General features: G+C 45.0%; 1 protein-coding gene across 5 annotated transcripts in view; it reads left to right on the forward strand.

The window, feature by feature from the left end:
• LOC123969649 (echinoderm microtubule-associated protein-like 6) overlaps nt 1–15,261 on the forward strand; it is a 35,376-nt gene continuing 20,115 nt past the window's right edge. For 2 of the 5 annotated variants that reach the window (XM_046047232.1, XM_046047233.1), the window contains exons 1-15: nt 1–1,937; nt 4,721–4,880; nt 5,968–6,066; nt 6,179–6,247; nt 6,384–6,569; nt 7,629–7,764; nt 8,623–8,824; nt 8,922–9,059; nt 9,876–10,132; nt 10,757–10,966; nt 11,361–11,528; nt 12,062–12,168; nt 12,580–12,680; nt 14,360–14,546; nt 14,627–14,732. In XM_046047232.1, coding sequence (XP_045903188.1) covers nt 1,741–1,937; nt 4,721–4,880; nt 5,968–6,066; nt 6,179–6,247; nt 6,384–6,569; nt 7,629–7,764; nt 8,623–8,824; nt 8,922–9,059; nt 9,876–10,132; nt 10,757–10,966; nt 11,361–11,528; nt 12,062–12,168; nt 12,580–12,680; nt 14,360–14,546; nt 14,627–14,732 — 2,323 coding nt within the window. In that variant the 5' untranslated portion in view covers nt 1–1,740. Of the gene's footprint in view, nt 1,938–4,720; nt 4,881–5,967; nt 6,067–6,178; nt 6,248–6,383; nt 6,570–7,413; nt 7,495–7,628; nt 7,765–8,622; nt 8,825–8,921; nt 9,060–9,875; nt 10,133–10,756; nt 10,967–11,360; nt 11,529–12,061; nt 12,169–12,579; nt 12,681–14,359; nt 14,547–14,626; nt 14,733–15,261 lie in introns of all 5 variants that reach the window. The other 3 variants (XM_046047235.1, XM_046047231.1, XM_046047234.1) reach the window with 3 other exon arrangements.

Here is a 15,261-nt window from a genome sequence, read left to right on the forward strand (position 1 = left end):
TTCATCTTTTTTCTGGTTCTCCGGGCTGTTTGTGAGCCGCGGAGCTGCCGCGGGTCTCTGCCGGAATATAGCGCCTCTCCGCCGGCCCGCAGCAGCAGGTGCGGTCGGTGTCGGACGGGGTTCGGGTTCGGGCTGAAGGCGAAACATCGGCGCTTTAATCTCCGGATTTTAGATGGAAACCTCGGACAGACGGCGGCGGGAATCAGCGGAGGGATTTTCTGTGATTTCAGTTAGTAAAATCAGCTTAAATTAAATTCACTGCAAGTGATTTTAGTCCAACCATCGGCAGAATAACGCAGGTTATAGCGACACGGTTCTTACAGCTGATTGACAGATTAAATCTTTATTTTTTATACTGACCTTCTCTGCACTAAAAGGTTCCTGTGGGTTCCGGTTCTGCTGAGTCTCATTTAACGTTAGAGCAGCCCAGAGGAACCACATCAGGAACCCTGCAGATGAGTAAATAAAAAACACCTTCATAATTAAACTGTTTCATAACCTTGTAAAAAAAGAGATTTCACAACATCTGCAGAACCGGTTTATTTTATTTTGTCGTAATTTGCGGTAGTTAAAAATAAAATTAATTTTAAAGAGACTTTAAACATTTACCATAAAAAACGAAAGGAAATATGTTTAGGTTAAAAACATCCAGTAAAATGTTCCTTATTTAAAGGACCTTAAAAAAGAGATTTCAGAACATCTGCAGAACCAATTTATTTTAATTCGTGTTTGCTGTTTGTCTTTTAATCCCCAAATTCCTAAAAACATCTGATGTAGGCCTATGAGTCATTTTAAAGTGATTTTCCTTAAACTACTGTAACCAAATATTTACCAAAACCATCTATTGTAAAAACTGATGGACCAATACTAAATATTAAAAATAATGCGTTTCTGTGAGGTTAAAAACATCCAGTAAAATGTTCCTGTGGGTTCCTGTAAGTTCTGTTTGAAGAACTGCATCTTTTACCTGAAAACACTGGAGGTGAAACACATTTAAACGTTCCTGTAAAGTTCCACAGCTTGACATATTTTCTTCAGTGTGATATTTGTGGACGAGCGTCCTGATCAGCTCCAGATCAGTCGCATCAATAGTCACTTTTTTGTTGGTTTGTTTCACTGAAACATTTAGTGTCTTTACCGCCCGATAACCTCAACACATCCGAAGATCTAAAGTAGCTCAACACTGAAGTATGTTTGGAAAGTTGACGGCTAAAATATTTTAACTAGCATTAATTTAAGGTTTGGACTGAGGTTCATCAAGCAGCCTGAGTTTACACGGACCCCTGAGACCACCTGACCCAACTCTGAGACCTGAAGGACTGAAGCTTTTCTGCTGGTCGTCAAAGGTCAAGACGTTTAAACCTCAACAGAAAAACTTTTCATTAGTTGTTTATGCGCCGACTCGCTGCCTCTGTCTGAAACACAATCGTCCACTGAGTTTGGGTGACTTGGCTAACATTAGGCAGCAGCAGCGAGGCCGGAGCTATGGGACGTGTAGCTGGATGTTGCACAGTTACAGAGACTTCAGCCGTGGACTACAGCTCCCATCAGCGATAGGACCTGCAGCAGATTGGATGGACACGGAGACGAGCGTCCTTGTGTTGGTACAGGAGAGAGTTCTGGTAGCAGATGCGACATCAGCGTCGCACAGGACGGATCGGACTTCCTGGTTCAAACCTAGAACACGTTCTTTTTCTTCTCTGCGGATCTTTAACGCTGAGTTTGTAGTTTTAAGCCGACATGTCGGATAAGACGGCGCCGCGCTGCCAGCTGAGGCTGGAGTGGATCCACGGGTACCGAGGCCACCAATGTCGGAACAACCTGTACTACACCGCGGGAAAAGAGGTGGTGTACTTCGTGGCAGGGGTGGGCGTGGTGTACAACACCCGAGACCACACCCAGAAGTTCTACCTGGGACACAACGACGACATCATCAGGTGAGGAGGTGGTTGTGATCATATCTCATCATAAAAGGTAGAACATACCGTCACAGTCTGTATGCTAGTCGGACAAACGTAGCATCAACCGGGTCGTTCAAGTCTGCCACACTAGTCTGGTCCCGGAGATCTAAACCAGCGCCCTGTTTTCAGAGATCTGAACCAGCCTCGTGGTCTCGGAGATATGAACCAGCATCCTGGTTTCAGAGATGTGAACCAGCGTCCGGGCAGTTTCAGCTGCACCTGAACTGTCACATGATCATTGCTGATTGGGTAACACCTCTGATACGCCCACCAATAGAGAGAAAACTTACCTCACAGCCCAAAACACAGTGTTCGACCCAGAAACCGTAACAAACCGTCACCCTGATCAAACGTTCACATTCTGGCTTCTTCTCCACAGCATCAGCCGCCGAGGCTCATGGGTACTGTAGTATTTAAAGACAGGAGTGTAAAAAACCAAACTGGTGTTCAGAACAGGAAGCTGTACGAAGGCAGTGTGACGCCTGAAGTTCAGCCCAACCTGCAGACAGCAGCACGTTCGCAGTGCATGTATACATACAAAAAACATGAGATTTATGGATCATTTTTAAGAGACTTTATTTAAATTGTAACTGGACATTTAGCTACTGCTTTAAAAACCTTTTGAACTACTAATACTTGAAAAACCTAACCCTATACTAAATAATGACAATAATATTTCTGTGGGTTCCTGTAAGTACTATCTGAGGAACCACATGTTTTACCTGAAAACACTGGAGATAAAACACATTTTAAACGTTAATCACTGTGAATCTGTGCAGAAACAAACGATCCTGTAAACTCCCCAAAGCTTCTCAGAACATTCCCACAGCACAAAACCAGTGCATTGGATCACAGCAGTAATTTGAGCTCCACAGCTGTTATTTTGTGAAGTACAAATATTTTCCTGTGTGATACTTGTGGACAAGAGTCAATTGTTTGTTTGTTTGTTTCTTTGTTTGTTTTACCTGAAACCTTGAGTGTCTTTACAGGCTGATGACCTCAACACATCCGAAGATCTAAAGTTGCTCAACACTGAAGTATGTTTGGAAAGATAGCGGCTAAAATAACGTGACTCCTGAAGATCAGCTCAACCTGCAGACAGCAGCACATACATAGTACATGTATACACATACAGTACATGTACACGTATACAGTATGTCGTGCAGTTCTGGACCAACGTGGACTCCGATAAAAAAGGTTGATCTTTGAATCTGATTGTGACACCAGGAGGCGAGTGGCAGGAGAGTGTTTCCAGGGAAACAACCGATGAAACTGTGAGGACTGTCCTGTAGTTCACGCACACACACATGCACACATGCAGCGACAGATGCTGCAGATGTTGCTGCAGGCTAACCTGCAGGCCTCTCTCTGACCCACTTCACAAATCATGTTTTATCTCACAGAGACTCAGATTTACATTCAAGACACACAGTAACACTCACACACACACATATACAGACAATCCTATTTTACAAACTCTAATCTGAGACAAACAGGAAGAAGGTAAACACATTATCCAGCTGCAACATGCAGGAAGACGTCTCCCGCTGTGTGAGCAGCTGAAAACATCATCAAGGCAACTGGAACTACACAACTACTCAACCCGTCTCTGAAATACAACGCATGCAGCCTGAAGTTATAATAAATTATATATATGATCATTATAATCATGACATTCAGCCGCAGAACACTCAAACAGCTGCACTGTAAAATAAATCTAAACCTCAGAGCAGTGAGCCGATTCCTGTCAGACCTAGAACCAGGCTTCAGAGTCCCTGCATCACCCACAGCAAACAGGAAGGAGAAAACAGTCTGCGGGGGGCGCCGTTTAGCTCAGTTGGTTTTTCACGCCCCCCCTTACGAAGACTCGGTCCTTGTCGCAGCAGTCTGGGTACGAGTCCGACCAGTGGCCCTTTACTGCATATCCTTTGCCCCCCCCCTCAAAACGTGAAATTTGTCAAGTCCAAGTTAAGTCAGTTGAGTCATTAAAAACAAAGCAACAGCCTAAGGTATTTGGGGCCCCTGGGGATCTAGGGCCCCCTTTGCCAGGTGGCAATCCAGCCCCCCCAATGAACCTGAACAAAGACCTCTTAGCTCCGTCACACGTAATGATCGTTGATAATGGTTGATACCGCCTGCAGGCTTATGACCCGAACTCAGAGCTGATAAACGGTTCAGAGCGCTGACCTCTCACCACCAGCTGACTTGGACCGTCCAATCATATTCATGCAGGTGAGATGCAGACAGGTGACTGTAACCTGATCCTGGAGCTGTAGAGGAGTTGGTGATTTGGCGTCCGGTCCTCTTCTGACAAACTGTGAAACTGATGAATCCACTGGAACGCTCCTTCAGCCGTCCACCGCCACACCAGGCGACCACGCTGCTGGCTGCGAGAGGTGGAGGCAGGAAGTGGGGATTGGTGTTTCAGTCCCGCGGCTTGATGGAAGCTGACAGCCGGAGGAAAAGCGCTGACGGTGAAGCTGCCTCGTCCTTCGTCCTGCTGACTGAAGCTCCTCGGCTCAGTTTGTTCTCTCGTTTTAAATCAGTGGTTTTCAAACTGGGAGTGGAGGCGTGAGGCGAGCGGGGCATCCGCTCAGAACTACTTCCTGCTCCTCAGAGGATGAACCTTTTAGATCTGAATGACTGAGTGATCTGTCCTCCGGCGCCAGGAAAAGATCCAGGAAGCTGTTTGTAATGCAGCCTGTAGGGGGCGCTGATGTTCTGGTCTCTCTCTCTCTCTCTCTCTCTCTCTCTCGCAGTCTGGCGATGCATCCAGATAAGATCCAGGTGGCGACGGGTCAGGTGGGTAAAGACCCGTTCATCTGTATCTGGGACACCTACGCCATGCAGACCGTCTCCATCCTGAGGGACGTCCACACTCACGGAGTGGCCTGTCTGGCCTTCGACTCTGACGGACAGGTGAAACCACGCCCTCCTGTGATGATGTCACTGCGTCATGTGCGGCCTTAACACTGAATGAAGTGGCCAGGAAATATTTTGTCATTTCATTTTATAAATTCCTGTTTCTGTTTTGAAAATTGAGTTATTAGTATTTTATTATTCAAATCTTTCGATTGCTTTCTATTTTATATAACATGTTTATATTATTTATTATTTGGTTAACTTATGGACATGTCAAACAGATTTTGTGTATTTTGTTGTAAACTGAAGTTTTCTGAGTAGAAATGGCAGTTTCCTAACACAAAGAAACGAGGCAGACTAGATGATTTCTGAGCTTCCTGTGTGGAGGGATGAGCCCGTATCAAATCTTATTGCTACGATTATTGTGTCCACAAATATCACGATAATCATCAAACTCAGATAAACACTTGAATCAGAGCTGAGATGTAGTTAAATAACTGAACAACATGTTTGGATTCAACGTGAACACAGCGAAACACACTGTAAACAGCAGAAACAGCATCTTGTTTAAAGACAGTCGATTGAAATGACTTTATATGAAGCGTCATGTGTTCATTGATGTTCGTGTTTTGATACGTGTTCATTTATGTTACAATAAATATCAAACATCTGCACATATAAACTCTGTATACTGGAAACACTTGAGGACCCGGGACGCTGCCCTGAGGAACTCCAACACTCACATGTCGACTGAAACTTAATGATGACCTGTCAGTCAGTTTACAAGTAATGGCATGGTCCAATCGTGTGGTTTGAGTGTTTCAGGTGGGCGGTGCTACACTGATGCAGCAGCTGCTCTTCCTGGGGTCCACATACAACAAGCAAAACATAACACATACAAGTAATACATGAATCTAAAAAGTATGTGTGCACGTTTCCGCAAACTGTCAAGCAAAATGCATCACAACACATCCACACAATTATACAACTTTCACCTACATCAATGTTTGAAGGGGTTTTTTTAGTTGTCTTTTAAAACTGGGAGCCTCAACAATGAAAACTTTTCTTTTGTTTGGGGCCTCTCAACACAGTCAAACTAAAGGGATCTTACTCGAATCTTACATGGTTGTTTCTGTTTTCGTAGCGGCTGGCGTCGGTCGGTCTGGACGCCAAGAACACGTTGTGTGTTTGGGATTGGAGGAGAGGAAGAGTCCTCGCCACGGCAACCGGACACTCAGACAGAGTACGACTCTTCGTTCATTCACACTGAAACGCATCGAAAGTCACGGCGTTTATCCCTCTCCTTGTTTTGAAGACACAATGTAAATAAAGTTTACTTTCTTTCTCTCCTACAGATCTTTGACGTGGCCTGGGATCCGGTTCAGTCCAGCCGTCTGGTCAGCTGTGGAGTCAAACACATCAAGGTGAGACAGGACGTCAACGTTAACATTCAGGACGTGATGACTTCCTGTTGGCTTTTAAATAGACACCTTTCTGTTGTAATGATTACACACTGTAAACATCTCTATGTGAATCAGTCATTTTTATGTGTGTCTGTAGTTCTGGACTCTGTGTGGAAACGCTTTGACCCCCAAGAGAGGGATTTTTGGGAAGACGGGCGACCTGCAGACCATCCTGTGTGTCTCTGCGGCCAAAGACGAGCTGACGTACTCTGGAGCTCTGAACGGAGACGTTTACGTGTGGAGAGGAACCACGCTGATCAGGACTGTGCAGGCTGCACACGGGGTATTTATACAGCATATATTTATACATATATAGATACAAACATAATTATACGCTCATAAACACTCGCTGTATAAACCAGGGAAGAAATGAAATGTTGATGTTGATGATGTCGCCAGTTCAGGGATGATCTGTCAGTGACTCAGTGGGCAGTAATATTAAGATGAACCCTGGTTAGCACTTAGACTGAGTTTACTGAAAACACAAACACTGTTGAAAGGCATCATGCAACATCGCCTGAAACAAAATGTCACTGAGAGGACACGTACTCAGGTTAGAAAGTACTTTTAAAAATAGTTTTGGCCGCTGAGTCGCTTCGTATTACGCTACGAGAGAACCCAAAAATATATACGCAGTAACGTCATTTGAAGCCTCCAGTTTGGCATTTTTGCCGTCGCCTTGTTGGTTTTTTGGAAACAGACAAGAGGGCGGAGCTAGCTAGCTTGGTTAGCAAGGTGCATCTGTAATTCATGTTAACTGTGTATATTAGCCGGGATGCTAATTTTGGCTAGCGACAAACAGGCTTAAAACTTAAAAATGAGCAGTGACTCCTGATGAGCTTTTTCAGCGACGCTGGTTAAATGTTCACAGAGCAGCGGATACGAGTCGCCTCTATCCTGTCAGTCAGCTTGTAGCCCCGCCCTAAAGCCTCCCCTGCTTCCTGGTCTCTGTTCCTCTAAATGGGACCATAATTTACTAAATGAACATCATGCTGTGTTGAAGAAGACTTGAAACTAGCGACTGAGACCATAAACTCATCAGGAAAGTGTTTACTGAGGGAATAAATCAGCTGACAAGTAGAAACATTTTCTCACAGACTTCTATACAATCACACTTCTTTCTGCAGCCGCTGGAGTCGCCCCCTGCTGGCTGCTGGAGAGGACGCAGGTTTAAGGCTTCACTTTTCAGATCCAGAGGTTCCCACATGGTCAGAACTCAAATAACAAACGTGCAGAATCCATCAGAGAGAGTTTTTACAGCAGGGAACAGTCTAAGGGAGCATAAGTTACAACATGTTGATCCTCTGCAGGGACTGACGGTGTATTTTCATGTGTTGTTCAGGCTGGGATCTTCAGCATGCACGCCTGTGAGGAGGGATTCGCCACCGGGGGACGAGATGGCTGCATCCGACTGTGGGACACCGACTTCAAACCCATCACCAAGATCGACCTGAGAGAGGCTGAGCAGGGATACAAAGGTCTGAACATCTGTTATCAGGTCCACCAGCTGACAGACCTGCAGTCAGACCTCTGTTTTAGTTTTCTGTTTCAAGAACAATTGGCTTCGTTTATGATGGGAAGCCAGTGAGGCATCAAGAAAAATAAAACACACAAGTCTTAAAACCATCAGGGTTTAAATGAAAACAGATAAAAACAGTTGAAAGTAAACTCATGCTCTGGCACTCTGATAAAAGTATGTCGGAGTCAATAAGGTCCAATCAGTTTGCCAATAACTCTAGAGATAAAATATTTGAACTCTCCACTACTGTGACACTGAAATAATCTCTCGGCCGTCTGTCAGAAATATTCGTCAGACCAAAGCTGCTCTTCTTCAACAGTTCAACAAGAATTAATAATTCATTGATTAGCCTATCTTCATAAAATGTGAATCTTAAACTTTAATTTTATTCATTTATTATTCAGTCATTGAGTCAAACTTCCCACCTTCTCAATTCTAAATACATTTTTCACATGAGCTGAATCTCATAGAACAAGACATTCGAAGAGGTCACCTTGGAAACTGAGATGGACATTTCGACAATCGAGTCATTGGATAATAATCATTAGTCACAGCTCTACCGGGTCAAAGGATGGAGATGTGTTCAGTCAACTGGAAAAACAAACTGACCAAGAAAGTATTTCACTTTGTAAATGTCACGTATGAACTGTGTAAAACATTTTGACTCCCGGTGTTGGGATGAGATCCTTTATGAGGTTTGGGTTTCAAAGACGTCAACATGGAACCACAGCAAGTGTTTAAGGTGGATCCATCATTATGTTCTTGTATACCTTAAAGCAAAACTGCTGCTAAATGTCAGCCGTGTTTTCTGTTTCAGGTCTTTCGATCCGCAGTGTTTGCTGGAAGGCCGACCGGATCCTGGCGGGTACGCAGGACAGCGAGATCTTCGAGGTCATGGTCCGAGACCGCGACAAACCGGTTCTGTTGATGCAGAGTCACAGTGAGGGCGAGCTGTGGGCGCTTGACCTGCACCCCAAACAGCCGGTCGCCGTTACCGGGAGCGACGACCGCTCTGTCAGGTTGGTTTGACCCACCACCATCACCACGACCGCCGCCGCCAGGCTGCTGATCAGGCGCGGTCACCTCATACCCGTTTGTCTCTCCACTGTCTCTCAGGCTGTGGAGTCTCCCTGATCACACTCTGCTGGCTCGCTGTAACATGGAGGAATCTGTCCGCAGTGTTTCCTTCAACAACGACGGCTCTCAGCTTGCTCTGGGGATGAAGGACGGATCCTTCACAGTGCTGCGTGTCAGGTGACCACACTAATGCAGGGCCAAAGAATGGTGTTGCTACTAAACTGGTTCATCCATGTTATTACTGTGATCAAACACCAATATGTTATTACTTCAAATGAAAAGGTAGTTTGTTACTTGGCTAACCCAACAGCCACTTCGGTTAGCCGGGAAGTCGGCCCAAAAGTAGATCCCTGTGCCTGGGTTTGTGCTTTGCCATATTTATGATTGTGCTGTTGGCTGGACTCACGTTTTCCCAATCTCTAAAAGGTGACAAGTGCAAAGTTAGCATGCCCCATAGTCACAGTTATGAGAATAAGAGGTTGAAACTTAACTTGGCCGGTGACACTATGGAGGCACTGTTGTTGAAATTATGTGACTGTTACACTTTAACTCTAAGTGCATGTTTACATCAAATGTGTTGTGAGATTTCTGACTTGGTTTTGGTTTTCAAAGACAGAGAAAGCTGACTTTCAACCTTGCTTCTTATACGCCAAAGACAGTAATGTTAGTTTTTTCTGATTGGCTGAAGGAAGTTTAGGTTCATCTAATCACTTTTATGTAATCAGGAAAGACTCAATGAGAAAATAACACAACGCAACAACATAACCTATTGTTTGGGGAAATAATTTAAATATTAAAATAAAAGAGGACCATGGATTGAGCCCTGGCGAACTCCACACATCACATTGGTAAACTCTGCATTGTCGCAGAAGTTTGGGACCCGAGTTTGCTGCCAAAAACCCCTCTGGTTGGAAGAACAACATGACATTTGTTCAACATTTACAGGTTATTTAATTTGCAGAGGGACTTGACGTAACAAACCTTTTTCCTCAGGGACATGACGGAGGTCGTGCACATCAAGGACAGGAAGGAGGTGATCCATGAACTGAAGTTTTCACCAGATGGTTCCTTCCTGGCGGTGGGATCAAACGACGGGCTGGTGGACGTCTACGCTGTCGCCCAGCGGTACAAGAAGGTGGGGGAGTGCAGTCGCTCTGCCTCCTTCATCACCCACTTGGACTGGTCAGTCGACAGCCGCTTCCTGCAGACCAACGATGGTGCCGGAGAGCGGCTCTTCTATAGGATGCCAGGTACCGTATTAGTCTGAGGCCACAACAGACTAAAAAACGGTTTACTGTGACATTACTGTTGCAGATTGACTGCGATTTTACTTTGGAACTGATTTGTCAAGTCTTCTGACTTGATTTGAGGCTCTCCTATCAAGACTGGGGCATTGACTTGGGACATACCTGTCTAACCTTGGGATGGTAGCTGACTTGGGCCTTGACTTGGGACGTACTTGTCTAACCTTGGGATGGTAGCTGACTTGGGCCTTGACTTGGGTCGTACTGTCTAACCTTGGGATGGTAGCTGACTTGGGCCTTGACTTGGGACGTACCTGTCTAACCTTGGGATGGTAGCTGACTTGGGCCTTGACTTGGGACGTACCTGTCTAACCTTGGGATGGTAGCTGACTTGGGCCTTGATTTGGGACGTACCTGTCTAACCTTGGGATGGTAGCTGACTTGGGCCTTGACTTGGGACGTACCTGTCTAACCTTGGGATGGTAGCTGACTTGGGCCTTGATTTGGGACGTACCGGTCTAGACTGGATTCTTGATGTGGGACGTACCGGTCTAGACTGGGTAATTGACTTGGGAATTCCCCCAACACTCCTGACCCTCTGACCTTTTGATCTCCTTCTGTGTCCTGTAGCGGGTAAGCTGCTATCTAAAGAGGAGGCAAAGGGGATCCACTGGATGACATGGACAGGCGTTGTTGGGACGGAGGTGAACGGCATCTGGCCCAAATACTCCAACGTCACCAATGTGAACTCTGTGGACGCCAACTACAGCAGCGCCGTGCTGGTTACAGGAGACGACCTCGGCCTGGTCAAACTCTTCAAGTTCCCCTGCCCAAAGAAAGGTCGGTCTGACAAACATTCAGACGTATAGAACTTTTCCACTTTTCCAGGAACCTAATACCTTTTAAGCCACTTTTAGACTTTGTTTAGGCCACTGCCCCTGCTCTGGGGGACTTTCTGATGCATCTATAACTACAGGGGCAATCTTGATCCTTTTAATTTTACTTATTGACAATATGAAATACTTAAAAATCTGAAAGTTACAGCTAAACAGATTTCATAAGGGATTCTGCAGGACTTAGGTTTGCTAACAGGACTCAGATAAAGTCACCCCAACCCCCTTCCAGTAGCGGTGCATCCTTCAGTCTCGCCTTGTAAATCCAGCTGTGGGACTAAACTGCTTCATGATCTATTCTGGTTTTCCTGTGTAAACTCTACGTCTTTTTCATCAAACAGGAGCCAAATTCAAGAAGTACATCGGTCACTCTGCCCATGTGACAAATGTTCGCTGGTCCAACGACCTGCAATGGGTCGTCAGCACCGGTGGTGCCGACCATGCTGTCTTCCAGTGGAGGTTTCTTCCCGAGGGCGTCATGAACGGTGTCCTGGAGCCCCTCCTCCAAGGTAATACTAATATTTATTACTTAAGCATTTATCCCAGATAACGCCTGCCCACTGCTGGCCAACATCCTGCCCTACAATGACGAGATGATTTCATCCAGCTCAGTCTCAGTGTAGGCCAGCCACATCTGGGCCCTCCTAACACCAGACTGGAATCCCTGAAGTTATCAACTGCAACCGGCACGCCGTTTGTAAATCTGCAGTATTTGTCATCCATAAATTAACTTATAGCTCTAAAACCTCCACCAACACGTTATTGTTATCCATAACTGAAAATCTGTAAATGACTCTTTAAATAACCAAACAACTTTCTGTAAATAACAAACCATTTATTTTATTAAATTGTGAAGGACTATGTTTGTTATCCCTAAATCACCACCTGTACATGTCATCATCAGTTACTCATCATTTGTTATCATTATTCATCAGGTTCAGGTCATATCAGGTTTTCCGTGTCGATATGTTTCCTGGATTTCTGATTTGAGTTAAAAAACAGTGTTTTGTTAATAAACTTTTTTACTGGCTGGTGTCTTCAGAGGGTTACGCTGACTCCAACAGTGGAGAGTCGGACTCAGATGTCTCGGACGTCCCGGAGCTCGACTCGGACATCGAACAGGAAGCTCAGACCAGCTACGAGCGTCAGGTGACCAGAAAACAAACCAGTGACATGCTGCACCTGTCTGCCCAGCTTGTTCTCATTCCCAGGTCGTCACATATGGATGCTTTGTCACGTCCTCCTGCGTCTGGTACTAACGCACGTGGCGTCCTTTAGCGCATTTTGATGCTAAAAGTATTACTATATATAACCAAAAAAGACTGAGTAAGGAGGTGATTGGGTGGTTCGTTTCCCGTGTGGTGTTAACCACTACTTTTATTTTGAAAGTCTAACCGGACGTTGCATATTTCTTCTTGACTGCGGACACGTACAAAAATAATGCTAAATGTTACCCAGGGTGTTAAAAAGCGACGCCAGGGGGTGTGACAAAGCGTCCATATGTGATGCTCTGGGATGAGAACAGGTTGGTCTGTCTGACTCACCTGTCTCTGTGTGCAGGTGTACAAGGAGGACCTGCCTCAGCTGAGGAAGAAGCTGATTGGTTCCCTGAAGCGGCAGAAAGCTCCGGAGGAGGGGCTTCGTCTGCAGTTTGTTCACGGGTAACAGATTAAAAGCTAAACCAGACAGAGTGAAGGATTGTTCTGATGTCATCATCTTTGTTACTACATGTGATCACATGTTTATTGATCCACTAAATTTAAATAGTTTTAGCTGAACAGATACTACAACATGTGAACTTATAGAAATCAGTACCTGGGCAGAATCACTGATGACGATACAGATACATTATGTAAAATAAGATGTGGTAGTGTCAAAGCAACAGTTATGCCGACTGGTTTTGTTTTCATAAGAAACTTGTTTTACGTCTATATTGACAAATAATGAGGCAAACTGTTTTCTCAAAATGAGACTTATGTTTGAGTTCAGTGCTTTTACATGATCATAAATAATTATTAATTAATAACAACAATATGTAATATCAAAGCTAAAATATTATATATATAAATATATGTACTCTAAATGTGAGACACAGTTAAATAGATTCTATAGAAATGAAAGACAATAGAATGATAGAGTTGCAGTAGTTTTTCTGAATCTTTAGTTTGTATGTTATTAAGATGTCTATGAAGATTCTCAGTCATCCAGCTCATAGTTCTCCAACGAAGGTTAAAAACAAGGGCAACTGGACTTGGTTGAAGATACTGGAAGACGTTTCGTCCCTCATCCAAAGGACTTATTCAGTTCTGACTGACTGGCAGGGAAACTCAGCTATTTAACCTCAGTGGGGTCGTTGGCCCGGGTCATCGATACCGCTGGTTCGTTAGTGTTCCTTGTTGCTGTGACGACAGTCGTTACGGTCGTTAAGACTACCTGTGGCCGAGACTGAACGACCATCGTTGGTATCTTCACCTGAGGTCAATAGGTTACGTTTGTAGAGTTTCCTGGGAAGTGATGAAAGGACAGCATTGTAAGTGGGGGATAAGTGGTGGCGTAGACCCCCTCCCCTGTTCAATGACGGCTTCTCCACCCTGGTGTAGATGCTTCCTTGACACCTCTTTCAAACCATCCATCTTCTCTGTCTAAAATGTGCACCTGGTGGTCCTCAAACGAGTGTCCTCTGTCCTTCAGATGTAAGTAGACTGCAGAGTCTTGACCTTCCTCAGGTCAAGACGTAACCTATTGACCTCAGGTGAAGATACCAACGATGGTCGTTCAGTCTCGGCCTCGGGTGAAGATACCAACGATGGTCGTTCAGTCTCGGCCACAGGTAGTCTTAACGACCGTAACGACTGTCGTCACAGCAACAAGGAACACTAACGAACCGGCGGTATCGATGACCCGGGCCAACGACCCCACTGAGGTTAAATAGCTGAGTTTCCCTGCCAGTCAGTCAGAACTGAAGAAGTCCTTTGGATGAGGGACGAAACGTCTTCCAGTATCTTCAACCAAGTCCAGTTGCCCTTCATTTTAACCTTCGTTGGATGTTATTAATGTAATTATTTCTACTTTATGTTCTTATTATTTAATTTCTATGTCTTAAAAAATGAACGTCAACTTAGAAAAATGTGTTACGATGACTTAAAAAAAAGTTATATGTGATATATGTCAGTATGTTTTACATATAAAGTCGAGACCACAATATAACTGTCTTTAGAAAAGACAGTTGCTCCTCTGTACAGCAGGAGGATGAAGAGCTATGATTCTCTGCTTGTGCTCTTCTGTAATAAGTGACCAATAGTGACCTTTATTGTGGCGGTCTTGTCTCCTGTTTGCGCAGGTATCGAGGCTTTGACTGTCGTAACAACCTGTTCTACAGTCAGGCAGGGGAGGTGGTGTACCATGTGGCCGCCGTGGCCGTCGTTTACAACCGGCTGCAGCACAGTCAGAGGTTTTACCTCGGCCACGACGACGACATCCTCAGCCTCACCGTGCACCCGCTCAAAGACTACGTGGCCTCTGCACAGGTACGCCCGGCCAATCAGAGGGCGGCATGTCACTGTCACACTGACTGAGAGCGTTTCTGATTGGCTGTCTGTGTGTTCAGGTGGGCAGAGACCCGGCCGTCCACATCTGGGACATCCAGACTCTGAAGTGTCTGTCGCTGCTGAAGGGACACCACAGCAAAGGAGTGTGTGCCCTGGAGTTCACAGGTACACCCGCTGCAAAGTGCACCATGTCCAATTATTACCTGAGTAGCAATTTGTTATCCCTGAAACACCATATTTAATCTTTAAATCACAATTTTGTATCCCTGAATCAAGACCTGTAAAACACAATTCATCTGGAAAGCTTAAATCTCCTTTTGTTATCCCTTTGAGACCATTTGTTGTCCCTAAATCACCACGTCTTGCTTAAGTCACCCTCATCCTTAAATCATCCTTAATGTTACAATTTAAATGACAACCTTTAATCCCTAAATCACAATTTGTTATACCTGAACCATCACCACTAGTTCCTAATTTATCACTTACATACATTAAATAACTATTTGTTATCCCTTTACTGTTTACATCACCTTTACTGTCTGTACCTCTGTATGTGTATATTGTGAAGGCTGCCTCCCTCCCCTCTCTCTCCTCCCTCTCTCTCTCTCTCTCTCTCCATCCCTCTCTCTCTCTCCCTCCCCTCTCTCTCCTCCCTCTCTCTCTCTCCCTCCCCTCTCTCTCCTCCCTCTCTCTC

Source organism: Micropterus dolomieu, linkage group LG04 (assembly GCF_021292245.1).
Source record: "Micropterus dolomieu isolate WLL.071019.BEF.003 ecotype Adirondacks linkage group LG04, ASM2129224v1, whole genome shotgun sequence".
Classification (NCBI taxonomy): domain Eukaryota; kingdom Metazoa; phylum Chordata; class Actinopteri; order Centrarchiformes; family Centrarchidae; genus Micropterus; species Micropterus dolomieu.